Below are 27,989 nucleotides of genomic sequence, written 5' to 3'. Positions count from 1 at the left end.
CATTTGGCCCTGTATAGGTCTAGCTGGTTTATCATCCTGTATGTAAGCTCTTCATAGGCTCCAACTACACTTAATTGAGTAAACCATAGGCTAGATAAGAGTTGGACGTTTCTATATTTTAAATGCTTTTTTTATTGATCTTGGGAAAAATTCTGAAAATTTCAGATACTTGATTCATAATAATAATGTATGCCCCCTATCCAGGACTTGTACCAGTCCCGGGCCAGGAAACGGGCAGGTAGCATCACCGCTGACCCCTCACACCCTGGACACAAATTCTTCAAACTCTTCCCCTCCGGCAGGCGCTACAGATCACTGTGCGCCAAAACAACACACCATAAGAACAGTTTCTTCCCCCAGGCTGTCACTGATGAACACTAAACCATAACACTGTCATACCTGTTTGATCAATACTCTCTGCAAATATCCATTGAATTAATTGAAATTGAAAGTTTTGTCTGTCTACAATCCTACCGTCGCGTTTATTATGACGCCATCCTACTCTGCAAGATGGCGCGGAATTTGAAAATAACACTTTTCTTTGAATATTGGCTCTAAGGCCGAATAGTTTCAGAAACATGTCAATAATTTTACTTGGTTGCCTCATACCTGCTAATAAAGGATTCACGTTGTCGCTGTTTCTTTCTTTTTGCGAACGCTTTGCAGTTACGGATCACTCCCGGCTTCCGTACAGCGCGTCAGGAGCAGCGTGATGACGTAATCAAACAGCACCCGCGCTGTTTGAAACGTTGTTTTGTCATACCAACGTATTATTTTATCAAAACACCCTAAAATATCAGTTTTATCCTGTAAAATAGTTGTTGTAAAATAGTTGTACAATTTTAAATCGAATTTCCAGACCACACCTGGTCACTCGCGTGCGCTTAAATACGAAGTTATGCAGCTAGGCGTGAGTTAACGTTAGCTAGCAAACAAGCTAACATGCTATATTTTGGTGACAGCTGCATCAAACCCGTTTGGATTCACCACAATGGAGGATGACTCTTCTTCCTCTTCTTCGGTGGTGACTGCTGTCTCTAAGGTGTCTTTCCTCCAGAGGACCTTGGAGCTGTCATCCTCCACAAAGTGTCTGAAGCTACAGAGTGAGGAGGCTGCACCTGTCGCTGTCCTTTCTCTACAAAAGTATTTATCTGAACAAACTGAGGAGCAGCAGTCTGACAGCTTCAGCTATGATGTGACGGTCACTGACGGTGTGTGGCGAGCCAAGTGTTTTCTTCATCACAGTTTGAACCACCTGGTGCAAACAAACACTCTGAAGACTGGGGCTGACATCAGCATCACACAGTGCTCCTTTGTTTACAATGAGAGGAGACTGGGACATGGGTACATCTGTATTGAAAAGCTCAACTGTGGCATGGATAGGTCTGCTGTTTTGTCCACAATAAAGGATGTCAGTTCAATTCCCATGCTGGTCAAACATGGCATGGAGAGGAGCATGGAATTGCAAAGTGATGTTCCTCTGAATGTGAGCCGCAAACATTACCTGCCTCTGTGGAACAATGACGACCCAGAAGGAGACATCTGGACCCCAGATTCACCCTCATCCGACACAGTGCTGGATGGTAAGACACCTTTGATAATCCCTCCGTCACTCACTATAATCTATTTACAGAACTTGATTGTGTGTACCATTTTCAAGGTAGCTATTTCAACCAATATTTTGGCAAGAAAAATGTGTCATCATGTATTTATTTATTTGCATGCATGTACTTCTGTTGTTCACAATGTCTCTTTTTCAACAGTGTCCAGGATTACTCCTCTCAGTAGTCTGGAATCATCCTTTAGAAACAACTGGAAACCTCTTCCTCTTCTAGTGAAGATAATACACAAATCCAGATTACGCTATTATGGGAAGTTCGGGCTCAGGATTGATTACCCTTACCAGGTGAGAACTTCTAAAATAATTTGGAGCTTGGATCTTATGGGGCGCCGTTTGTAAAGTTGTGCACACTGAAAATAACAGCAACAATTCTCCACACGTCATAAAAATGAATTGAATTTTTAAAAGTCACTTTTTTTTTAATCACATTTAGAGGAATATTTATGACCTTCTTCACATTTAATTTTGTTGTGAAAAATATTAAAGTTAAAATTTTGTTAAATCCAAATGCTAAATATATATCTAAATGTTAAATATAAATCTAATCGTTAAACCTAAATTGAAATGTTCAACGATAAATCTATATGTTAAATATAAATCTTAAATATAAATATAAATGTTAAATGTCAATCTAAATGTTAAGTATAAATGTTAAATATAAATGTTAAATATAGATATAAATATTAAATAGAAATGTTAAACATCAATATAAATGTTAGATATAAATGTTAAATGTTACTCTGCAATCCTAAATATTTAGCTGATATGCAAATTCACACTGCTGCTTATCAGCTAAATATTTAGGATCCCAGAGCAACATTTTGCATTTAGATTTAACATTAACAATTTAGATTTATATCTAAGATTTATATTTGTATTTAACATTTAGATTTGTATTTAACATTTATATTTATATTTAACATTTATATTTATATTTAATATTTATATTTGTATTTAACATTTATATTTATATTTATCGTTTAGATTTATCATTGAACATTAAGATTTATATTTAACATTTATATTTAGCATTTGTATTTAATAATGATTTTAACTTAATATATTTTTAAAAAGAAAATTAAATGTGAAGAAGATCACAAATATTCCTCTAAATGTGTTTAAAAAAAGTGACTTTTAAATATGCACTCTACATTTTTATGACGTTTTGGAGCTATATATGGAGAATTGTTGCTGTTATTTTTGCTGTGCACAACTTTACAAACTGCGCCCCATAGGATCTCAGTTTTGTATTTTTTACAACTTTATCACCTCATACTCCAGTCCACTTGATTTTCACCTCATGCTTTGATATCCTCAGGCTTACTTTGAAGTTGCCGACCAGAGTGGGATCATGTCTCTTGTGCTTTGGAACGAACTCTGTCCTGAGTTTTACCAGAGACTGAATGTAGGCACGGTGTTGTATCTACAGAATTACTCCTTAAAGCCGAGCTATTCAAAGCGATCACACCCACAAATGGATCATCATAGAATGAAGGCCTTTAACGCTGTTGGTATGTAAAGATGTCAGTGATCTCAGTCTTGCATTTTGAAGATTGTAATCAAAGTTTTTTGTGCAAAGGTATTTATTGGTTACACCACATTATTATAAGTGGCTTTGCACCATCATTTTCTACCCAGACATCTGATATGTAGTTAATTTGTCAAAGAACTGGCCCCACTTTTTGTTTCCAGATGTTAAAATATGTTGATATTGTGTAACTTGCAATTAAAACCTTTTACTCAAAGATTGAAGTAACATGGAGTGTATACAGTAACTATATTTCAAACTCTATATAATGTAGAGTTGCAAAGGGGTGGAAAATTTCCGGTAAATTTCCATGGGAAGTTAAGCTGGGGAATTTTGGGAATATTCAAAATTAGAAATTATGGGAATTTATTGGAATTAACTGGGAATTGAGGGTAATAGAAAGGTATCATATCCAAGCATAAATATTTGTTTTGTTCTAAGCAGACATCCATCCAACATAATACAATTGAAACAGATTTATTTGTAAGTAGAACTTTATCAAGTGTTAAATATTTTATTGAACAATCAATTATTTCATTGAAGAACAAAAACATGAATGTTGAGTTAAATATTACTCGTCCCCCGACCCAACCCATTCAAAAATTAACAAAAATACAATCCCAACAAAGTCCCGTTCAGCATCTTCCCTCAAGCTTCTCAAGCCTAGCCTCTGCAGGGGTCTAGAAATCATCTGTGCATGTGATGGAGGAGTGCATGTAGGGAGCGTGGTCTCAATAGCCCTGCCGTAAGCAGTGTGCTATGTGCATGTGATGGAGGAATAGCTTATATTCAGCTGTACTCGCATGAAATCTGGTTGTTTTACTCAGAATTATGCTAAAATATATTTTCCCCAACTACATTTAAGTTCCATATTAAGAGCCAACCTTCAATTTAGTAAATTCCTGGTTTATTCCCATAAATTTCCCTTAAATCCCATGGAAAGTTTCCAACTTTGAAAATTCCCGGAACTTTGCAACCCTAATATAATGTAACATGTCTTCTTGTGAACCTTTCTTAGAAATCTGCCTGAACCCTCGAAACCCGTCTTCAGTCGTTACTGTGATCTCACCAAAGAGCGTACTGCCTCAGTGGGGACTGCCTGAGGTTTCCAATCAGTTCATCACCAGGTACAGACATGTGCAGGGTGTCGTTAAATCTTATTATCAAGTACTTAAGGTGTGCATGCATTTGAATTTGTATTGTTTTGATTGTTAATAACACAAAAACAAAGTTTTTTTTTTTACATAAAATTAAATTATGTTACATTTACTGCACACTAAGCAATAATGTTTTAAGCTTTGTTCAGAAAACTACTTCACGTTAAATATTTTTTTGTGACTCACTTCCACTTCACATTTGCTTAATGGACTTAGTAAAAGAAGTCGAAGCTGCTCCCAAAACTAACAACTTTTTGAATTTGCCTACTCGCATCATACTAACTGCATCATTTGCATCCCATTTTATAATGCTGATCCGTGTGTCTTAGAGTGTGTTCTACTTTTTGTACTTGTGGTTAATGACTGTTACTTTGCTGCTTATTGTGGGTTTGTATTTTAAATGTTGTAAGGTGACCTTGAGTGTCATGAATTCATGATTTATTATTGTCAACATGTATCTTACAGGTCAGAGCTGGAAAATCTGTCCAACAATTCATCATGTGATGTCATTTGCCTAGTAACATTTGTTGGTCGTGTCGAAAGAGTGAAGAGTAAAAACAGTCAGGGTAAGAAATGTAATGTTTTAACTATGAGGAAAGGAAAATGTGAATATAAGGTGGTGATTTTTTTTATTTAGTGTTTGAAGATTGACTTTGTTCACCTCTAAGGTCCAGAAAAATACTGGACCTATCGCTGGATTCATGGAGTTGATGGAACATCTGAGCAACCTTTCATCCTTGAGATTTTTTCCTCTTCTCAACCAGACATTTTCAGTCGAATATGCCCGAGTAAGTCAACCGTATCGGCATCTATTTGACAGATATGTGCCACTCCTGAAAGCATTCCTCCTTCTATTATTTGATCCTCATCTTATCCTCAGTGACATACCTGGTGTGCACTCAGATGAGAGTGTATCAAGTGGAGGGCTCTTTGCTGTACCTCACCAGCAGTTGTGAGACAGAGACGTTCATCACAGGTTAGCTTATCTGTAACTAATAGTATATTATATAATACATGTATGAGGTGATGGTATCAGCCACTGCAGGTGAAACTGAACTGTAAACACTCTGTCTTCACCACAGGCTACCACAAAGGTCAGCCGTATGTGAGTGACCCCAAAGTGAAAAGCTTCATCGCATGGACCAAAACTCTGAAGGACAATGTTATTCTCCATAAGACGACTGCTGGTGGTCATTACTGCTACCCTCATCCCCCACAGAAATATACCCAGTCAGTGACAGACACCTCAGGTGAGAGGGAATCACTCGTTTTTGTTTCAAGGACATAATCTCATATTTGTTTGTTTTTTTCCCTGCATGTAGCACAGATTAATTTCAGAAAGCACTGATTGGCCTCAGCTTTTGTCATGAAGTGATGAACTCCTCTGTAGTACTGAAGCAAAATGAGATTCACTGTGTTCTCTTGTAGGAGGCACGAATCAAATCAAATCAAATCTGGGTCAATTTTCGCCTGCAGATTTGTACTGTACAGTCCAGATAAATCCTCCTCTGTCTGTATGTGAATACAGAAGCTATTCTTTCAAACTAAACAAGCAGGCACTGTAACGACAACAATTAGCCTGAAAGTAGAGTACAGTAGACCAGCATAGCCTGTATCTTAGATTCAAGATAAACAGTAAAAATGATTTGGTTTAACTGTCGGTGTATTTTAAAATCTGTGCTCCGTCTTCAGCTCAAGCTCCTCTGGTTGCTTTGGCCGACTTAAAGAAGGAGTTGGAGACCCTGCAGTACAGAGAACACAAGAAACTTGCAATTCAAGGACAGATCACGGCAGTGCGCTACATGAAACACCCCAAATCCCCGGAGTCTAAAGGAGCAGATGAAAATGAGGTGAAAGACAGTGTTAAAAGGCATCTTTCCAATATGGGTGAATATCTGTAGCTGTTGATTGATTCAACTTGTTTCCTGCAGGTGCCGGCTGTTTCTATTGATGTGTGTGAGCAAGCCACACTCAGTCACTCCTCCGCAGCTGAGCAGACTTTGGGGGGAAATTTGACTCCCTCTGCCGAGAAAACCTCACCAGAAAGAAAAAGGAGAAAGAGGACAAGGTATGATGCCACTTCTGACTATTATTAAATTTTGAACTTTCTATGGTATCAAGTTTGCTTTCATGGCTGGTAAGAGCACATTACTGTCTAAAGCCAGCCCTTGATTCATAAGATATATATCAACATGATTTCTAGGGAAGTCACACAATCCTCCTTGAACAATGGCTGCATGCCAGAAAAAAGGTACTGAGGATTCACCTTAAAGTGTTCATCAGTACAAAAACAAAGCAGAAATACTTTTAGAATGATGTTTGTTTGATGTTTCAGGAGAGCTCACAGTAAAGACACAGAGGAAGAACCACAAGAGCTGGAAGAAGAAAGTAACTCTGATCCTGAGGTTCAGGATCTGCAAAGTAAAGATCAAGGTACATAACTGCAGCCACAGCTTTAGTTCAATGCACCTGATATATACTGACTCACTGATGTGTTTGTTTCCATCACCAGATTCGGACGTGTTACCTTGGGAAAGCAGCAGGTGGCCGAAACAACGTCAAGAAGTGTGTGAATATTTATGTCAAGGCGGTCTGTACCAGGACAGCCTCTCTCGAAGGTTCACGTTTGACGATAAGGATGTCCTCCTGCAGCAGAGTAACCTTCAGCCCACACGGTGGACACCAGAGAACAACACTGACCCCATCCCAACTGTGGCTTGTTCAGGATACTACCAAGTTACTATTTTAGGTAGAGTTTTATAGTAATCTTTATTTAACTTTATTTAGTAAGCTTAAACTAATTTAAAGTAAAATCTTGTTCCCAAAATATTTTTCTGCAGGCATAAACAAGCAGATCGCCGTTGATGCTGCGTTTTTTCCTGTTGTGAGCTCAGAGGAGCCTCGGGCTGTCGGCCTCCCTCAGGATCCACATGGAAACACGATGCTGTCCTGCCTGTTGTCGGGCTTCCTCTGTCCTCTCATTGACTCTGCAAACCACAGTGAAGTGACACATCCGGATCCAGGTAGAAACCGAGCAGGCGTCTCAAACGGTTTTATCATTTAGTACATAACACTGTGTTTGTTGACGATGTGAATGTTTTTGTGTTGCAGAGGAGGTTCTGGTGACTTCCCATGAACTGGAGGACACGCATGTTGTGTGTATTTTGGACCTCTGTCACCTGGGTGGAGATCAGGTGGAGGTCTTTATCAGCAGGGTGTACAGAGTGACAGAGGTTTGTCTTGACTAGGATGCACAGGAGAGCATTGGAGTTCTCCTGTTATGACTATAATCAGCATTCACTAATCATGTAGGAAGTTATTTCTTAAAGAGGACAGAACAGCTGATGACTTTATCAACTAAACCTTTGTACTTGTAAATATCCTGATGATCTTTTTTACCATGTACAGTAAATGTTACACAATGCTCCAGATTATGTGCTCATATTTTGAGAAGAGGAAAATTTTTAATATTCATTAAATACAGACAAACATTCAACTTCTCTGTTGTTATTTCTAGCCAAATTAAAGTGTGTGTTCTGTGAGGGACAGATGCTACTCTGTGCTTAGATCAGGTGTCTATTGAGCACTCCATTACAAGTATTATCTTGTCTCATCAGGAAATTGTCACTCTCATTAACTCCAGCATTAATGTTGATGTTTTTAGATGAATGAGTGAAGATCTGAGGTGTGACAGTGAATCAGTGGCTCCACCTAGTGTTCAGTGAGTAACACAAAGTAAAGTCTCAAACTGAATCTGGCCTTTGAGACACCATCATATGTGGTTTAAAGTTATTTCTTCAGCATCTTCACACAAATACTTTGGGGTTTTTTCGCATGAAAAACGACATTTAAAAACAGTCTGGCACATAAATACGTCCTGTGTAAACAGTTTGCTCAGAATAACAATACATATGTTTAAAAATATTTATTTTCAAATATTTCACAATATCCAGGTTGATTTATAAATAATTCAATATAACATAATTAATATCAAGATATTTTAGAATGTAAACTTAATTTGTTAATTTCTTTTAAAACAATATTAAAGATATTTTTAAAGCTTATTTTGATGGTAAATACAGAAAGAAAACAAGCCATACAAGTGACTGTGCAACACCAACTCCAACGCAAAAAAAAGCCTCACCTCCTCTAATAAGACACTTCATTATCTGTTACAAAATTACTTTAATTTTAAAATCATGTAACATACATATGTAATCTATTAGACATATAAAATAAACAACTATAGAGTCTAAACTTTTTTACATTCTATTTTACAATATATTCAATGTGTGTTTCTGCACTGAAACTGCAGAAATGGCTGTGCACCAGGTTTGTTTTTGTTCAGATCCTGGTAAGTCTCACACAGAAAGCATTGATCTGACTGCGCACGCTCACAGTTAAGGTGTCAGTCAATATTTTTTTTACAACTCAGAAAAATACAAGTTAGATGTGAATCAAATCACATGCCTTCAAAAAAACAGTGACACTCAATGAAAAACCCCGTAAATAAAAAAAGCTTTCTGAAAGATGAAGAGAAGGAGAAAGGAAGAGTTGCAGCAACTACAAAGAAAAACAGTACCGACTGAGCAGGTGGATTATTTACAAGAATACACACATAAAAGAAACCATGTTACATCCAAACATCTGGCGGAGAACGAGGGGATTTGTCCAAAACTAAATAATTTAGGACCTCACGCACAACTAGAACACAATGCACAAACAAGCTCAACAAGAGTTTAATAAGCAGAATCTCCCTCAACCACCTTTTCAAGGCAAAATAACAGAGTGATAGCAGGTTGTGTAGACAAACATGGACAGATCTAATGCGAGTTTTGATGAAAATAATTCTTAATGGAAAGCTTTACTGCAACTAACTGAGAGGTTTGATGAATCATTCTGATTTCTTCTATAAAGTCATGAATAACAGTAAAAAATATAGTCATCTATGGCACCTCTGAGTTGCTGGCTGAACTGATCCGACTTCACTGCTGCTATACAGAGCGTAGATGTGGAGGAATACATGAAAGGAAACTGACTTTTCCTTCAGCTGTCTAAAAATATATATATATATATAGTGATGATGATGTACAATTGCACTTTTTATTAAAACCTACAACCCATCAAACTGAAAAAAGAACAGACTGGACTCATCTAGCAGCGACCACACCCACATTTGAGCTTTTATGCATCTGAAATTCTGCTCGACAAGGACATAAGGATTAAAATTCTTCATTTAATCTTTTTTTTTCATGATCAAGGTGAATGTATGAGTCTTTCACAACAGAGTTCCCGTGTTTAGCATGTTTCAGAAATGCAGACAAAGTCCTGTGAAATCTTTGAAATCACTGGTTGTACCCTAGAAAAAGATACTGCTGATATCAACGTCTGAAGGAATGTTAGGACATTTTCATTTAAAAAAATACTTCCATATAATTTACATGGTACAATGGCTTATTATACACCTCTATATACATCGTACATCTGTTCTGAAACATTTAAAACTGTATAAATTAACATTCTTCTTTTTCAAATCGACATTGCACATAGGAAAGTGTAAAACGGCACTGAACGTTCATGTTGAAAGTTTTTTTCTGAAAGCAAGGGTTTCATCGTCCACCGTGAGCAGCACCAGTCTCAAAGAGGGGGCTGTGACGGAGCTGATGTGTCCGTGAACAGCTGACGTGGCTTTTTTTTTTTTTATAAAATGTAGCACGAGTTCCACAGTGACAGTTTCAAGAAACAGTTTCTCTTGCTCAGCTATCTGGGGAAACAACCTCAACATCAAATAAGAGATTATAGAGTCCGTCTCTGGCACAGTTTCTAGACAGTCACAAGTTGTCTGATTGTCATTAAGAAAGGAGGGATGTTTGTGTGTATTCATATAGTGTTTCTTAAAAGTGCTTTTCCTCCTGGATACCATTAAACTCCCACAATACACTGCAACAGTCAGGCCTCATCATAGTGCCGACAACACTGTTCAAAGATGCACCAGTACAGCTGTGACGTGTTACCGTCTGCTTGTTTTTATCATCACTTTTAAACAAGAGTGTAGAGGCAGGAGCTGATTACATTTACATTTCCCAGCAACCTTTGCTTCACCAAGCCAACTTACAGCAGCACCTCTTCAAAACAATGTGATGGAGTTTAAAGATTGTCATTAAATAGTTTCATCAGGGAGAAATAAAAGATTGTAACAACTCAAAATGGGAGAGTTTAACATTTTAAATATTAACTTCTCTTTAGCTAAACAGCTGAATGTTTTTTCAAACTAAAGTAGTGGGGAATCAAAAATATAATTTGCACTTTTATCTCCCTTTACAATGAGATGACATTCATAGTGGGGAGCAGTGAGCTTGTCACTTGGTCATGACTGCTTAGAGAATCAAACAGATCATTTCAGATAAAGAAAGAAAACACTGGTGAGAAATACTCAGGCAGTGAAATCTTTTTTCCACTTATGAATCACCTTTTGGTATTCTGGTGAGGCTGAAACTATCATCAGTGGTGGTGAACTGCACCTTTGAAAAAACAAGTGCTCCCATTAAACCTTGAACCCAAGTGAGTTGAGATGAGTAAGCCTTTGTGAAGGGATAAAATATTTTTATTGTATATAAAACTAGTCTCTTAATCCCATATATCTGTCTTTTTATATATCTATCATAAAATAAATAAACATGAAATGATTTAGTAAGGGTTACTGCAAATGTTCAAATCTTGTTACTGTTATTACAGAAGTTACTGATGTAAAGGTTGCAAAAAGCATCCAATAAATATTTGTAATTAATTCATTACAAATCTAGATGTCTTTTGTTTAAATCTGAGGCTGAAAAGAATAAATTATGACCTATGAAAATAGAACTTTGTATTCCAAATGGACCTGAGCTGGATTTTTAAAGCCGTAATCAGACAGAACCATCAAACTGCGCACCGTGTACAAACCACGGTTAAAGGCACAAATATTCGCCCCTCTGTTCATCTCTTTAAGATTCACACAGAGCTCATCATGAGCACCTGAAAGCAGGACTTCAGAGCTTTGCTCCTTCAGTCCCAGATTGAGGCTTTAAAAATCTAGATAGACCTTTTCAAACGACTGCCAAAGATGACCTCCTCCCCGCAGCTTCCCACTGTTGCATGTGACATTTTAAATTCTTAATTAATCTGAATTTAAAAGTGGTGGTCATCTCACCAATGCATGCCCCTCTCAAGTGACTTTCCATGAAGAACACCAACAAACAAACAAACCATTGATTCAGTGACAAAATGCAAGCTGCAGATTCAAATGAACGTGGATGTGATTGAGTTCTCAGGTGCATAAATCCCTTCATGAGAGGAGCCAGTTCCACTGGAGCTAAAAAGTCAGGTGATTGGATGTCACTGGGGATGTCTCAGACTGTAGGTTTGAAAAATAATCTCACTGTTGCCATTCGTTATGAAGAAAACATAATGTTACTTTATGGGCAAAAATAAATATTGTACTTTTAGGTAGGGGGCGGTATTAAAGTGCAAACAGACACTTAAAATCTCTCCATTAGGTGAAAAGTAGCGTCTTCTCGAGAGCTTTGATAATCCACTCGATCCTGCAGCTCCGACCACTGACGTCTCAGTGTGTTGGGGCCCGGTGAACGAAGGCCTGGCCCTCACACTGTCCTCGGGGTCCTGCAGCCTCTGCTCGTGGTTTTCAGCCTCGGCCTCTTCTGCATGGGCAGGTTCACATTAAAAAGTAAGGTCACTAGAAGCTATACTCCCCTCTTGAGCATTCCCACTGCTGAACTTGACATCAAGTTTGATTCCAAAATGCCTCAACGTGCTGCCACCTCTGCCGCCACACAGAAACAACAGAGAGAGATCTCCAGGCTCTCACAGTCCACAGCGCTACCGAGTCAGCATATTCCTGAAGTCTGAAACACTGCCAGTCTGGTTTTGGGAATGTTGGTATTGCCTTTGTTGCTGTTGTGCCTGTTGCTGTTGTGCTTGCGGCACTTGCTGTGTTTGCGGCTGTTGCTGGATGTATCCCACAGTGCCTTGCTGTGGGACGTTAGCGGTGTGTAAAAATGCTGGAGTCGATCCACCATGAACCAGTCCTTGAGCCATCTGTGGATCAAAAGAGAGGATGAATGTAATCTCACAAGCTGGCAGACGCTCCTTCTCTCTGTTTGAAGCGTGAAATCTGAACTTTGGCTAATCTAAACCCTGACAGATTCATAAAACACTAAACTCTGACTTCAGAACGCTGGGGAACGAAATGCTCTGCAGTACTCAGAGAAACATCCACTGTGATGTCTGTAGGTTTCTGTCATTCATTTGAATCTTTCAATGCGTTATTACATTTATTTTGTTATTATATTATATTGTATTATATTACAGTACATTATACAACAGCATATTATATTACAGTATATTTTATTATATCCCAATACACTATATTATATTATATAATTACATTATATCACATGACACTACATTACATTATATTATATCACACAACACTATATCATATCACATTACACTACATTATATTGTATTATATATCTCATTATATTCTGTACCCTGTGCAATACACTGTGTAAAATCCCTGCCACTTTAACATCCTGTAAACAATTCCTTCATTTCCAGTGCTTTTGTACATAGCGAACTGTAATTATTCTGCGTTTCTGTACATACTTATTATTAATCCATATTATATTATTTAATTCATATTTATATCTTATTTTATTCCTTCTTTCTATTAATATTTTGAATTTTTCTTTCTGTAACAACTGAATTTCCCCCCCGGATAAATAAAGTATTTCTGATTCCGATTACACTACTTTACACTCTTAACCAACTTTTTAAAGGCTGAATAAATTGAATTGAAAACTATATTCGACATCACACACAAGCTGGGTTAGAAAACCTAGCTTTTAGAGTGTTTTACAAAAATACACACCTCCTGGTTAACAGCCTGTGGGAATGGCAGAGCAGCTTGTTGCTGTGGTAACTCAAGATTCAGATGCAGTGCAATGCCTTAAAATTATCATAAATCGGTAAATATACAGCCTGAGGTCGTCGTACTGAACAGCATGATGTGATGATCCTTCACTCAGAGAAGTTAAAATGATGCCATTACACAAAATGAGTGCTGCATTGTTATGTGTGTCATACCTGAAAGAACTGCTGGGGCTGCTGTAGCTGCAGGGAGTGCTGGGAAGCCTGTTGCTGAGTGTGGTAGGCCGACTGGGACTGGTTTGAGATGAAGCTGTTGTGAGGGATCATTATGGGCGAAGTGAAGACCGGGGAGGGCACGAGGACGGCGTTACAATTGACCTGTTGCATGGAGAATGACGGGGTGATGATCTGCTGCTCCAGGGTGTATCTGCGGGGGGGACACATCGGGGAACTTAGGCACGAAATGAAATAACAGCACATTAACGAACAGTTTTGTGTGTGGAGTCTACTCAAACTGTGCTCACATGGTTTGGGAGAGACCCATGTTGCACTGGGAAGGCTGCGAGGTGACACTGCTAGTGGGAACCAGCGTCTGCATCGGCTGGTTGAGGAGCATGCTGCTAGAAAATAACATCTGTTACTGAAGGAACTCAAGCTGTGCTGTGAAAAGAAAAAACTCTAAGTGTGATGTGAGGAGGATTTGATTCTTGTTCTCTAGACACTTACCGTAGTTGTCCATCTTGGTTGAACTCGCTGTCCGTCTGTCTTTGGTTTGCGTCCTGTAGAGACCTGGTGTTGGTCTGAGAGAACATCATGGGGTTGCTGTAGAAGGGCATCGTTACGCTTGTGTTCGTCTGGACAGGGACGCTCACCGACTGTGATTGCCCACTCCGAGAAATCCTTTGTTGGACCTACAATAGAAAACACAAAGTTACCTAACATGTATACAAAATGAACATGCAAGATGATGATACTTCCTATATGTGCAATTTACTGAGGCAGAAGCTGTGTACTTTTCACAGAATTACTAAGGGTGTAATGGTGCTGTGTATTTAGGCTATACTCTCTGCATGACATGTTCAGCTCTATATGCCCTGTGATCCTGAAATTGCATATTCATGTACTCCCCCCCACATGAGAGGAACAGAAATTCTACAAAGAGACTAATCATGATGCCTTTTATATGTAGCATGCTGGCTGACCAGGGAAACTCAATGAGCAGCAACAAGTGACAAACTGTTCAAGTAAAGTCAGGGTTTTACTTCTGTGAACACACTGATAATATTGAGTACTGAATTACCCAAATGTGCCCTTGAATGGAACTAGGCAGGCAAGTGAAGGGAGGTGTATACCCCTCAGACTGTTCAGGCTGCCTCTAACTGTATATTAAGAATGTGCCATAACAAGAACTAATGCTATGAGTTTGAATTGCCATGGCTATTTTTTTCTAACACTGCAATTTTGAAGATATTGAGATGACTAGTCTTCCAATGAGAGGCACAGCTGATTTTATTGACAGGTGGAAACATGCAGCTGTTGGCGAGGAGGCTCAAAGCCCGCCTCTTTACGTCACAATCGCTGGACAGCAGCAATATGGCTGCCGCCAACGATTGGCCTCAAAACAGCGCTTCAGAAACAAATGGGTGACGTCACGGATACTACGTATTTTATACAGTCTGTGATTTTGTCCTGGACAAGCATAAAAAATGTTCTAAAATCTGTTTTAACAATCAAACGAATCACTCTTTGAAAATCTTTGCCGGAACTCGCTTCATCTTACACCCTTCCCACTGTAGTGCTCTCAAGGGTTTAATAATAATAATAATAACAATAATAACAAAAATCCTCATAATCATAATAATAATAATAACAATAATAAACTTTATTCTGATGGTGGGTTTTGTGTTTGTGGCTAATTTAATGGCGTCAATATTCATTCCAACCCATTTCACAACCATCTAAAAACTCCTCACAGGAGCTTTAAACTCTATCACCATTACCATTAATCTTCTTAATAATCTAGTCCTCCGTTTTTTTGTTGTTGTTTAGCTACAATGCCAACATGAACAAACTGCTAGCAGCTAATGGCTAAGGAGCTGATTGCACCACCTGCTGGGACTGGTATTAAATGCTGAATCCATAACCTGCCTCCTGTTGTGTTGAGAGCACTGAAGTAGGCCACGAGTCGTTAGCTGCTAATGACTGAAGCTAATTAGATGGAATATTATCCTCATTCGTAGCTTTTCCGACAGCTGTGTTTGTCTGAACACTTGGTTCAGATTTGTATCTGTAATTCCTGCAGCTGTGTATGTGTGTACCTGTGAGGAGGGCGAGCTGCTCTCTCTCATGAGGGAGTGAGGGGATGAACCGTGGGGCCCACAGGATGCTGATTTAGGGTGACCCGCATGCTGCCTGATCACCCCGGATTGACCCTGGTGGGCCGGCCTGCCTGTGCCCTGCTGCTGGGACTGCTGCTGGGCCGGACCAAAGTCATTGTGGACAGGCTGCTGTAACAACATCTAACACACACGCACACACAGAGAAAATATTAGATTATTGTTCACTCAACCACAAAAACCTTTTGTTTTGTTCAGTGTTGATTCTGTTTTAAACTAAATGTTGCTTTATTCATATGAACACATAAAAAAAAGAGAGATTAAAAAACAGGTTAATGATTTGCTAAATGTTTATGAGCTGCATGAACTCATCTGTCTGCATTTCAAATGCTTAGCCCTCATTGCATTCAAAATAATTAGGCTATGAAATTCGACATCCTCTCTTTATTAAAGGGACACTACAAATTCCCGGAGTCTGTCCTCCTGGAATGGAGGCACTACATGACCCATATAACAGCACAACCAGTTGGCCAAGGTCCACTGGGTGGGCCTCAAGAGCGCCATCTAGTGGACTATGGAGGCAGTGGTGCTGCCAAATGTTTTGACAAATGTGTTCTTTTTTTTTTCTATTTACATGGCTTATTTTTATAAATGTGCTGAGAAAATGTCACATTTTTGCCAATGTTAGCTGGCAAACATTCTTTCAGTTACAGTGACACACACAAAAAAGAATTTGTTACAGGAGATGTGATGTGGGAGACACATTTCCCTGTGCCGGAAAAAGCTCCAAAGCGTGTGGTGAGAAGAATATGATAGTGAGAACACTGTATTTGGATTCTTAGCGGCAGGCAGTGATGCTGAGCTAAAAGCAGAGTGTGTTGAAGGTTGTGATATCCTGACTTGATCTCATTATTTCCCAGAAGCAGGCTCAAGTGTCTAAGCTGAATATATATTCTGGTCATTACAGCTGACAGGGGCATAACTATAACATATGTATGGCACATTTGACTTTTCTGCTTGTGTATGTCATGTTATGTTACTTTTTTCATTTATTTAGGAAGGTTTTTCTTAGGAGTTTTCTGAAAAAGTTAACTTGAAAAGTCATGATAAGGTTAGAACACTTTATGGGGCCATTCCATCTTTACGATGAGGAGTTAGCTGGCAATATGACATCAACTTTCCTGACAAGCTAATAGAACAGAAGTCTGTGCTTGAAACTTTCCCCCTCTCAAAAAAAACACCTGTCCTAGCTTTTTTCCTCAAGTCCATCACATCATACGTATGGAGTGGTCAGTTACTTCACATGACCCTCAAGTTGGACGCCATGGGCAGTACTTTTTTTGCTCTTATCTCGGCAGGAGTGTTACCTGGAGATTAGCGAGGTGAAGCTTCTCCTTAATGTCGTGGAGCTCCTGCTGCTGCGTCTTAATGTCAGCTTGCAGAATGCGCGTCCTCTCCTCCAGCTGCTCCTTCAGCTGGTTCATTACACAGAGCTGAGGCTGCTGCAGCTCATACATGGATGACGACGACGGCTGCTGCTGCTGCTGCTGCTGATTTGTTTGCTGTTGCTGGAAAGATATGAGCCAAAATACACAAACATTAGAGCAAGAGGAGAGATTTCAGGGGGCGTTTTTCTTTGTACTTGAGAACATAATCAGTTGAGTCATGTAATGGTTTAGCTTTTGATGGTAAAAGCACATCAAGCCTCCTGTCATATTGGTGTAAAAGTGATACAGATGTTGAAAGCTTCACCAAGAGATGCCTTTCAGATACTTAGTTAATGTTTAAACGTTCTCTCTTACTCGGTTTCATAACAGTGTTATAACTCGGATTGGAGGTGATGTAGGCACAAAAACCAGATGAAACAAACACATACAGCAGGAACAGTCACCACAGTGAGATATTGTACACAAACAGAGGAGAGGAAGGCAACAGGCAGGAGAGGAAGACTAAACACTAACCATTGTGGAGTGCTTGCTGCAGGTAGGAGAAAGGGGGAGGCTCATTTGGGGAACGAGGTCAAAGGAATTCTGTCTTTGTGCCAAATTCTACAAAAACGGGGAAAACAAAGTTTTATAATGTAGCTCGGTCTGTGACAGAGTGACAACTATGAGCAGTTCTTCCTCACTGACAATTTTTTATCACCAAAGACAGACACACATTTCACACATTGTATAAACTGACCTTTGAACTACTAGGCTGGAGTCTGGTAGACGTCTTCTCCGTCCCGATGGAGGCAGACTGCCATGACGGTGTGCAGGCCTCTGTGTAGGAGTTAGCTGCTGTAGAAGAGACAACGGGTCACTTCTAAACACACTCAGGTAATGATAGATCATAATCACTGCTTTTCTTTTTTTCACATGACGGCTGATAACAAAGCAACACAATGAGGATGCTTTTGCTCCTTCATGAGTGGGATACAGTTTGTATTACATCCCTGAACCTGTCGGTCACTCTCTTTCAGTGCTGTGCTGCGGCTTCTGTGAGATCTTCTACAGATCTTTTTGGCTGTGAATCAAAAAGTTGAAAAATCTTGCTTCAAATCCTCCCACTGTGGATCTTTTTTATAGACACTGTTACAAAGGCGTGCATGTCCCCCTCATTTTTCAGTTTGAAGTCAATATTCTTTTAAAGAAAAGGCAGGCTGCTGTGAACCTCTGTTGTTTGTTGTAAAGATGCACACACAGTATCTATCAAAAATTATGAGAAATCTAAACACACAAAATGTTTTACATATACAACTACCTTTAATTTTGAAAGCCTGATAATCAACTTGTTCATTTGTGTTTGCTGAGATGACAAGAGAAGAAATGTGTGTTCACCTGCATGTACATTGACATGCTGTCTTGTCTGGCAGACAAAAGCAAGAGCAAAATATGCAATATGTAAAAGAACTATCGAAGAGACATCTGTCAAGGAGTGAGATGCAATGGTTAGCCTACTTACTACTGATTACATTAGAAACTAACTTGATGGCGGCACGCGTAGACGCAGCAGCCCGGCGCTCTCCGACAGCAATCAGCACAATAACGATAAATAAGATGTATACCCAAATCCTACACCCAAAAAACAGTTTTTATTGCCTCTAGCCACTTTTGCTGACAGCGCACTGCACATAACTGTCAGTTACTTAATTACTGAAAGTCACAAATGCACATATTTATATAGGTAAATATTTATTTGTAGTAACTTTTTAAATTGTATTTATTGATTGATAGATTGAAAACTGCTGTATGGAAATGCTGCCAAACGAAGTTTCGTTGTAACTATTTGCAATGACAATTAAGTGCCTATCCTATCCTATCCTATCCTATCCTAACTAACTTGACTCAATTTTGGGGTCAATTAAAATGCTGATTAAGTGGGTTGCAGGTATTTTTGAGTTTTTAGGACACCTGCAGTGAGTCCACAGCAGTAGAATCGATCAGTGTCTCCATATTCAGATGCCACAGTGCACATTTAGGTATGACCCACAGCACTATAGCTTCACTTATCATTTAAATCTCCAGACATGCTGACAGTATCGGTCAAGAACTAATGTTACTACATACAATAGGTTTTCAACACACCTATTTAATATTTTAAGTTAAACTGATTCTCGTTATAATCAATGCTAATATTAATAACTTGGACTCAACATGGACTCTTCTTTTCTAATTTTCTAACCCATAATACCTCATGTGAGTTTAAAGGTGGTTTCCGACCGCAGGAACTTTACCCCAGAACTAGAGACTTTACCCCTGAACTACGTGTGTTTCGACCGGAGGATCCAGGGTCTAAATTTAGTTCAGGGGTAGATAATCTCCCCCTGAAAATTCCCTGCTTGGGGGGTAGTACTTTTCAAAGGTCCTGGGACTTTCGGTTGAGCGTAACAGTGTTTGTGGAGTTTACACAGTTGTTGAAACACAGAGGGAGTTCCTGGGAATGCATACTAGTTTAGTTTTTTATTAAGATTTCAAAATATTATTTAACATAATTTTTTTTCTCCATACGTCACTGGCCTGATGTGCACAATCTACCCATGCCTTCAGCCCGCGGTCGGAACGCAGACAACAATGGGGGGCACAGGAACCTTTTAGTCCCAGGGAAATTAGTTCTGGGGGCTAAAAGACCCCGGAACTCTTGGTCATAATGCACTTTAAGAGACTTCATGAAGCTCCCCCTCTTTGTTCAAATTCTCAAATAAAGAATCCTTTCCTGAGTCCAGTCAAAAGACTTTGATGTCTTACATTCATTAGCTTTCATTTTCATATAAAAGGTGTACCACCCCCTCTTCAAAGCGTTGTCCTAAATAGAGTAACTACAGCCTTTTGGATGTGAATAACATTATAAAAAAGGCATCTTGTTCTGGTTATATAAAGATCCTGCTGATTCACTAGCCCTTGATTGCCACCTCACTCTGCCTCTGACTTAAACCCACAAACTGTGATGCATTCAGCGGATATTATTTCACCGTAGCCGACGCAAAATGAAAAAAGAATAGAGAGAATAATAGACTAACTATTATTTTTCTGACAGATGGAGTTTTATGAATATGTCTCAGATAAAATAATGAAAGTGACTGTGTGTGTGGGTGAATGGAAGACAGCAGCTATGTTTATGAATAGCTACTGTAATAAATCTTCCACTGTGTTTTGTTCATAAACATGAGGAGGGAAGTATTTGAGTACATTAGACGGTGGGTGGAAGAGCAGCTGAAGTCAGAGAGACTGGAGGCTCAAACAAACAGAGCAAGCTAAAGTTAGCATTGGAAACATTTTATCACTGATGCACTGTCACCCACGGATATCAAAGTTGATGTTTTATTGACTTCTGCTCCATGTGAATGTTTGATCAGAGATTTCTCAGATTTGATTCTGGTAGAACAATTCCAGTCCTGATTTAAAAAGGGTTTTCTATCTGTTGCTGCGGTGAAAAATATGTCACCATCCATACTTTAAAAAAAAAGACAGAACATTTTCCCACAAATCAGAAGTCCCTGCAGCTATACAGGAGCAGCATTTCTGTACATATTGACCTGAGTGAGTTAGCACTTTAGGGAGCAGAGGATGACTCACATGCAGAGTCTGACAGCGCTGTGTGGGAGGACTTCCGGGAGCTGTGGGAGGATACCGAACGTGCGCCGCTGTTTCTGTCCCGTGGAGGGTCCAGTGTGGAGCAGATGTCCAAGTACAGCTCCTGAGCCTGGAACACAGAGACGTCCAACATCAAGGATCACATCTGAAGCAGACAGAAACACTGACATTGTTAACTTTATGTAGAGGGAAACTTACCTTCACTGAGGAAGGAGCAATCTCAGGCGGAGACAGTTCTTCAAAGCCGAACGCTCTCCTTCTTTCAGCTCGCACTTCGGCATAACTGGAAGAAACACACAAGAGAACAATGTGAGGGAAGTATTTCACTTAATGTGCTGATGGACTGTTTTGAGGTACAACAATAAGGCCTACCTGACAACAGTGTGAGTACAGACAATGAACTCAGGTTTGGAGTTCCACTGGTGGTACGTGATGTAGTAGTGAGTCTGCAACCAAATCCACTGCTGACCTTTGGTCAGGAAGCGATAGTAGCAGGATTTCCCCTTTCCAAACTGCATCACTGTGGAAAGAAAAATAACCCCAACATCAATGCTTTGATGAGGCATCATAGGTCAAGGCTGTTCTACACACTACGACAGCTTTTGAAGATCGCATGTGACAATGACTTATTCTACAACAATGGATTCCTGGATCAGTCTGTGATATATAAAGAGACTATACTGATTTGAGTTACTTACACTGCTTGTGACACTGAGCTATAAGCTCCAAGTCATCCACATGATAGTAATCATAGCCGGAAGTTCCAAGAACCTCAAAGGGTAAATAGCCGATGATTGGGGAAGCTCTGAAAGAGAAAAAGAAGAGAATGGCAACACGTAAGAAATGAGAAATCTGTTAATCATCTTTGCTGTGGTTTGAGAGAAACAAGCATCAGAAGAATATTTTACCTGTGATCTAAAAACAGGAACTTCCATTCAAGGCTGTGTCTGGATGTGAATTCATCGCAAGGATCTTCCACATTACACAAATCCTGGAGAAGAGAGAAGAGAACAGGTTGAGAAAATTGCGCATCCTTGTTTTACTTCACATTTTTAGGTTATGAACTCAGGTAAAATTACATGGAGCAGTGCTTCATTTGTTTTCACGGATATACATCAAATTCAGCTGAACTTTCTGCATGTTCTGAACATGCTCAGAGCTGTACTCTTGCATATATATTGTATGCTGTGATCAATACCTATAACTTCAAGTAATGTGAGGAGGAAAGAGAAGAGCTTTAAAAAAAAATGCTGGTTAATATTGGTTTTTCAATGGATTCAGATGGTCTGAGAAACTGAGGGAAAAATATTCCATGCCATATGGTCCAGACTTTATTCTTAGAGTCATTCCATCTGGCAAATCAGAGGAATCAGTGTCTTTTACATTTTGGAATAAGCAGTGGGGGAGGGTTGAAGCCTTTCCAATAGATCTGCTTCCTCTGACACCTTTGCTCTATCTGAGCTCGAGCACATTTTAATGGAGAAAAAATATTGCAGAATAAAACATTATAATGAGAAGACCGGTCACGTTGCCTGAGAAAAACCTTCAGAAACCCTTCATGTTAAGCTTTTCTTTAGTTACGACCTCATGGTTACTGTCCTGATAGTGTCTGACATACAAGGTGAACAAGTTTATTAACACTTGTTCATGCTGTACACAACATGCCACTTACAGCCTTGTAAATCTGGCCTCAGCTGTCAGATGTGCTGTTTTATAACATCGCTTTAATAAAATGTTTGGTAAGTATTCGGCTGTTACTGTGGCCTGACTTGATCTCAATGATGTCAGACAGGCCTGTGACCGTGACTTTAATTCACCTTGATATAACGCCAAGTGTCCAGATTTCAACTCCTAGAGCACCTTTTGGATCTGATGTATCCTAATGGTGTAATCAGTTGGAAAGTACAGTGTGTAACAATAAATCTGAAGTAAGTGTTTTACACAATGGACTTGTATAAACCTAAATGTGAGATCCAGGAGATGAAATCCCCTTCCTGCTTTCATAGACCAAAGCTAAATCATGTCATGCAGCAGCTGGTTGTGAGTGATTTCACTAACACCTGATTTATTCCTTTCCAGGATGACGCCTTACAAATGCAACAAAAACATGACACTCAAACATAGTGAGTTTGAAGATCTAAGCTGGTCTTACCTTTAGAAACTGTGGAGTGACTAATCGTACAGTAGCAATGAGGCAGACCTGCTCCTCCAGCGACGACTGCAGGCTTCTTGGTAACGTCAATTCAAGTCCGTTACAAGAAGATGTAGGCACTGTGGGAAAAAGAGAACATTGGATTGTGACATCTATGTTTTCATCACATAAATAGATCTACTTTATAATGTGAAGAGAAGACGTTTAATGTTCAGGCTGATTTGGGGAGCATTTATGGATGCTCTACCTCGACTAAAATGTGAGGACTGATGCTGGATTCTGCTTTTATTTTTTTCATTTTTTATTTTTTACTTTTAAATTCTGGACTTGAACATTATGTTACTCTTCTGTCAATCATATTGTACTTTTTGACAACAAAGAAATGTGTATGAAATGTAGGTAATGAGAACCAAACCAAAGGTTGGGGTTGGGGTGGGGGGGTATATGTAGTTGTTTCTGTTCTCTAATTTATCTTTTATTTTGTATCTTATTGTTGCTATAGTTGTTTGCTTTCTCTTTGATTTTCACTGTGAAGTTAGACTACACATTTTTTTCCACTCTTATCCTCTTTATTTAATATTCTTATTGTTGCTATTATTATTAGATTTTTGACTTATTTATTTTTAAACTGTGAATTCCAATTCTATTATAATTTACATTACTTTTTGTGTCTTTATTTGTTTAAAATGTAAAAAAAAAAAAAGTAATACTAACTGAGCACAAATGAGTTACTTTGACTGTAAGGAATACAAAAAAAATCATTAAATATAAATAGATCTACTGCCTCAATTACATTCAAGCCACATATTACTTAACTTTTATAAAGAAGGAAACATTAGAATTCTTACCATTGTTATGAAACTTGAAATCTCCAACGAACTTGACATACTCATAAACAGGAGGCTCCTTTGGGTCAATGTTACCTCTGGCTAGATGACAGCAAAATTCAATATGTGCCTCACCTGAAAAACAACAGATTTCATGTTAAATTCTAATAGCCATTTATAATGAAGAATGCATACATATTCATATTCATGGGTTATTAACAAATGCTCCCTGACTGTGTTGATATTTTGTATAAGATAAGTAGGAGACTAGTTGCAGATCTGCAGTGAAAAAGTGGAGAAGAAATCCTATAAAACCTTTGTCATCACATTTCAACACATCCAACAAAAGATGTTTGCTTTAAAGTATTCAAATAGCCGGAGGAGAGAGAAAGGGTTACCGCGTATTTCTTATGTAATATTCTAATACGCTCATTAATACATCCTCACATCCAACGGGAGAATCAAAGCAGCACATTCATGGCTTGACAGCATAAATAATGCACTTAAAGCTTCATTTGCTCTCTAATGTCAAATCTCTGAAGTAGAAACGTACTAATGGAGCACTTTGACCTCGACTTTTACATTTCCTGCAGATCGACTATGAGTGTGCATAATTTGCTATCATTTACAGACAGCTGATTATTCCACAGAATCTCAAAAATCAGATGTTTTTCTTGTGGACAGGTCAAGATAGCTAAGGCGCTGCTTGAAGAAGTCTTTCACAATAATTCAGCAAATCCCTTTGTAAAAAGCTGGTGAATGTTAAAATCCCTGCTTGTGTAACATGCTGCAGAGTGTGTCCAGTCATTTCCAGCTAAAATAGCCTTTAGGTGCGAGGGAGACAAGAGATCTGTGTCTGTTAAACGTGCTGAGGACGTGATGAACAGTCCAGACAACGCTCTGTGACAGTTTGCTATTTAGACTTCTAAGAATAGAGCGAGCCTTACCATCTCTATTCCTCAGAAAAGCCCAATAGTAACACAGGATTAAGGTCAGAGTCTTGAGCCCCAGATACTACATAGCGCTGGATTACTGTGCTAACATAACGGTGATTTAAAGTCTTAACTATGATACTAAGCTAGCACCTAATAATAGCGAAAAGGCTAATCATAGAAACATACCAATGAGCAATCCTATAAACGTTGATCCCAATACAGCAGCCTGCTCTATATAAAGAGCCAGGGGTCAGACATGCACAACACGCAAAGATTTGCACACACAAACAAACATACGTATGCAGTGTTTCTCCAAAAAGCACTGAACTTTTGACCTCCTGATTTGGGAGACTCAAACTGAACCAGACAGAGGCCAGACGTGTGTGCAGAGAGGTCACCCAGTAGGATACTCACTGTCCAGGAAGTCAGCAGCAATGGGGTCAGTCATCAGCATGTGGGATGATAGCAGCTTATACACCTCGCCATGTTCCCGCTCCGGGAGGAAATTCAAGATATTTTGGTCCACCATATCTGACTGGTGACAGAGGAGAGATGTGTGATGGTTAGTTTTTTTTATTTGAAAAACGTTTGCTGCAGAAAAAGCACTGAACACTGGAGGCTATCATTTCTGAGCACTTCAAAGCAATTTTAGATACTCCGGGTGCCTTTCACAGTTGTGAGCCACAACATACATACAGTAATTGATGTAGTTTAATGTTTTCATTCAATACTATGAAATTATCTTAATGTGGGACTCTAAACTATATGAGTCAAACATGTATTGGATCAAATCAGCTCATTATGTGTTATTTTAGGGACATTCTGTTTTGCCTTTATTGGAAAGGACTGCTAGGTAGAGAATGTGGACAACAGAGAGGAGGGGTGGACATGCAGCAAAGGGAAGGGAGTCAAACCAGCAATCACTGCAACTAAGGCCATAGCCTCTGTACATGGAGCATGTTTAACTGCTGAGCTAAACTAGCTAAACACCCCTTGGCTCATTTGCCAAATTGTAATACGGTTAAAAGATTTGACAATATAGATTTGACTATAAATAATAATAATAATAATAATAATAATTATAATAATAATAATAATAATAATAATAATTATTATTATTATTATTATTATTATTATTATTATCATGATTATTGTGATTATTAGCGTTGTTATCATTCATATTATCATCATTATAATTATTATCAATATTGTATTTGTATTAATAATATTATTATTGTTATTTTTCTTCTTCTTCTTTTTCTTCTTCTTATTATCATTATTATTATTACTATTATAATATTATATCTTTATTTATATAGTTGCAAAGCACTTTACACACAATTAATAAGGCAGTAGGCAGAATTTTTTTAGGCCTGAATTTCCCTTCCGGGATTAATAAAGTACATTTTATTCTATTCTATTTATTCTATTTTATTCTATCTATTTATAAGATATCATTAGCCGACAAAAATATTGAAACAAGCATCAAAACAATAAACCATAAAACAAATAAAAAGGAAGTCTGAAATGCAGTCTAAGTAAAGTAACCAAGGTGAGTTCAGCACAAATAAAACAGAAGAAGCTATTCTTCTGAAGCATCCATTCAGTTATCAATAACAAGACTAAAGGTTCAAGAAACAAATCAATACAAACAACAACAACAACAACATAATGCAGCAAGGTCAAAAGAATCATAGCTACTTACGGGTAAATGGCCAATAAGTGAAGACACACTGTCAGAAACATATATGATGTTTCCATCCGTCGTTAAAGCCACCAAGAAACCATCTAAGGCCTGTAAACAAAGAGAGAAAGGAGATTATAGGAGGTTTCACATGAATGAAAACATATATTCTTATGTTGCAAGGCTGTAAATCCATCTTAAAATTCTAATGGGATGATAAATATTGGGTTGTCATTGGCTATTTTGTTCCCTCTTGGAGTCATATTCCCTCCTGTTTCCTAACACAGAAGGGAATATAGTCTATTGCAAGAATGTGTTAAATAATTGAATAAAGAATGATCTTCCACAACAGTGAACAAACAATTCTACTAAAAATCTACTTCTCATCATATAATCTTTGCAGTTCTCCGTGGGCGCTTTAGGAATAATGTTTCCTTTCCGTTATTATCAATATCAGTCAGTGTCAGAGCTTAATGGATTCGGGCTGCTGCACAAACATATCCTCCTGAGCTTTACCTCCAGCATTAGCTGAGTGAACTCCTCATTACTGAGGAATGAAGGCTTCCAGTCCTGTCTCACATCACAAGTGTCGTTCTGTGCAGTGATGTCTGGAAAACACAGAACAGAAAACAAACATGAGAAGTCTAGAATGTGCTCAGAAGAAGTGTTGTAGTTCAAGAGTTGAAACAAGTAGATAGGTGTATCTGAAAGTAGAAATATTACTAATGAAAACAGTGGAATAGTTTTGAATTATGATACCTTCAGTATACATGAAGGTGTTTCATATCCTTACCTTTCTGTTTCTGCAAGAAGTCAATAGTTCTCTGCAGTATGGTAGACTTATCCATCTTGCGCGGGTGGCCCTGACCCTGCAGCATGGTGCATAGCTCCTTGATGAGCACATTGAATTGGTCTCTTCTTTTCTTTTCCGATTTGTTACGAGATGCCCTTCAACACATGAGAGCAGTTATAAGTCAGTGGAGTTACAGGTGGTAGCTCAGTCTATAAAAAAACTATCCCAGCATTCTTGTGCTCTGTTCAGACTGTGCATGCAAACAAAAGGAAGAAGAGACAAAGACATAGACAGATGGAAGAATCTAAACAGTACACAATAAATGCTCTCACAGTAAGCAGAGGGGAAACAACAGCAGAGTCATGGAAACTAGCAGAGCCAGAGTATGCTCCTCTTTAAGAGATAGAGCATGACCAAAAATGTAGCGCAGTTCAAACAGTCAGTTACAGATTAGCTGGTAAACTGCGCACAATAAAAAGCTCAATTCTAATTAGACTCAAGCACAGAAAAGGATTTCACACAAATCATATGAGCTCTCTGACTTAATACAGAATATAGAGGCCCGATTGACTCCTCTTTAAATCTTTATATATTCTGTATCTTAGCCTCAATGTGACAAAGCTGTTAGTGTTTTACATTAATCACAAACATCCCCATTAGCTACCAGGCGTGAGAAAAACTCTTAAAATAATCAAGGAAAATGTAACTTAACAGATGTTTAATGTTCTCTCAGTTCAGTCCTAACTGGCAGACAAACACATAAACACATACAGTATAATCTCAGTACCTTTTTGCTCTGTCTTTTTCATCCTCATCCATTAAATCATCCACGCAGCTGTTGGTGCTGGAAAACAGAGGGGTACAAGGTAAACATGGTTTCTTAGAATATGGCTAACAAGAGATAACAGCATGACATGGGTACATTAAAAAAACACAGCTGTCAATCCTCACAT

General features: G+C 38.6%; 2 protein-coding genes across 5 annotated transcripts in view; one reads left to right on the top strand and one right to left on the bottom strand.

Annotated features, from left to right (window-relative positions):
- Nucleotides 1-663: 663 nt before the first annotated feature.
- radx (RPA1 related single stranded DNA binding protein) lies at nt 664-7,802 on the top strand. 2 transcript variants are annotated; one of them, XM_034683188.1, is made up of 15 exons: nt 664-1,583; nt 1,764-1,906; nt 2,940-3,132; nt 4,168-4,276; nt 4,772-4,872; nt 4,975-5,094; nt 5,187-5,282; nt 5,389-5,556; nt 5,999-6,156; nt 6,238-6,374; nt 6,510-6,557; nt 6,642-6,739; nt 6,819-7,055; nt 7,147-7,329; nt 7,418-7,802. In XM_034683188.1, exons 1-15 carry the CDS (start codon nt 992-994, stop codon nt 7,552-7,554), a joined length of 2,520 nt encoding a protein of 839 aa, XP_034539079.1. In that variant the 5' UTR covers nt 664-991; the 3' UTR covers nt 7,555-7,802. The 2 variants fall into 2 exon arrangements, with proteins under 2 accessions (XP_034539079.1, XP_034539080.1); XM_034683189.1 differs by lacking the exon at nt 6,510-6,557.
- A 1,227-nt stretch (nt 7,803-9,029) lies between these two features.
- npas2 (neuronal PAS domain protein 2) overlaps nt 9,030-27,989 on the bottom strand; it is a 51,656-nt gene continuing 32,696 nt past the window's right edge. For 2 of the 3 annotated variants that reach the window (XM_034684615.1, XM_034684616.1), the window contains exons 3-22: nt 27,824-27,880; nt 27,037-27,191; nt 26,760-26,851; nt 26,265-26,354; nt 24,974-25,094; nt 23,646-23,759; nt 22,798-22,916; nt 21,554-21,636; nt 21,344-21,450; nt 21,018-21,165; nt 20,844-20,928; nt 20,628-20,754; nt 17,755-17,852; nt 17,532-17,618; nt 16,938-17,138; nt 15,553-15,753; nt 13,961-14,145; nt 13,759-13,851; nt 13,451-13,685; nt 9,030-12,400 (exon numbers count right to left, since the gene is read on the bottom strand). In XM_034684615.1, the coding sequence (XP_034540506.1) occupies nt 12,182-12,400; nt 13,451-13,685; nt 13,759-13,851; nt 13,961-14,145; nt 15,553-15,753; nt 16,938-17,138; nt 17,532-17,618; nt 17,755-17,852; nt 20,628-20,754; nt 20,844-20,928; nt 21,018-21,165; nt 21,344-21,450; nt 21,554-21,636; nt 22,798-22,916; nt 23,646-23,759; nt 24,974-25,094; nt 26,265-26,354; nt 26,760-26,851; nt 27,037-27,191; nt 27,824-27,880 (2,617 nt within the window). In that variant the 3' untranslated portion in view covers nt 9,030-12,181. The remainder of the gene's footprint in view (nt 12,401-13,450; nt 13,686-13,758; nt 13,852-13,960; nt 14,146-15,552; nt 15,754-16,937; nt 17,139-17,531; nt 17,619-17,754; nt 17,853-20,627; nt 20,755-20,843; nt 20,929-21,017; nt 21,166-21,343; nt 21,451-21,553; nt 21,637-22,797; nt 22,917-23,645; nt 23,760-24,973; nt 25,095-26,264; nt 26,355-26,759; nt 26,852-27,036; nt 27,192-27,823; nt 27,881-27,989) is intronic. The other variant, XM_034684617.1, reaches the window with a different exon arrangement.

The sequence above is a fragment of the Notolabrus celidotus genome, chromosome 5 (genome assembly GCF_009762535.1).
Source record: "Notolabrus celidotus isolate fNotCel1 chromosome 5, fNotCel1.pri, whole genome shotgun sequence".
In the NCBI taxonomy this organism is placed as follows: Eukaryota; Metazoa; Chordata; class Actinopteri; order Labriformes; family Labridae; genus Notolabrus; species Notolabrus celidotus.
The sequence above is the reverse complement of the archived record's forward strand: the minus strand, read 5'-3'. Positions and strand labels throughout refer to the sequence as shown.

What these genes read in the sequence shown, in the direction of transcription:
- radx (XM_034683188.1), top strand. Translation starts at nt 992, where the DNA reads ATGGAGGATGACTCTTCTTCCTCTTCTTCGGTGGTGACTGCTGTCTCT. An exon ending in GGATTGATTACCCTTACCAG is followed by an intron (nt 1,907 to 2,939) that starts GTGAGAACTTCT and finishes TGATATCCTCAG; the next exon opens with GCTTACTTTGAAGTTGCCGA. An exon ending in CTACCAAGTTACTATTTTAG is followed by an intron (nt 7,056 to 7,146) that starts GTAGAGTTTTAT and finishes ATTTTTCTGCAG; the next exon opens with GCATAAACAAGCAGATCGCC.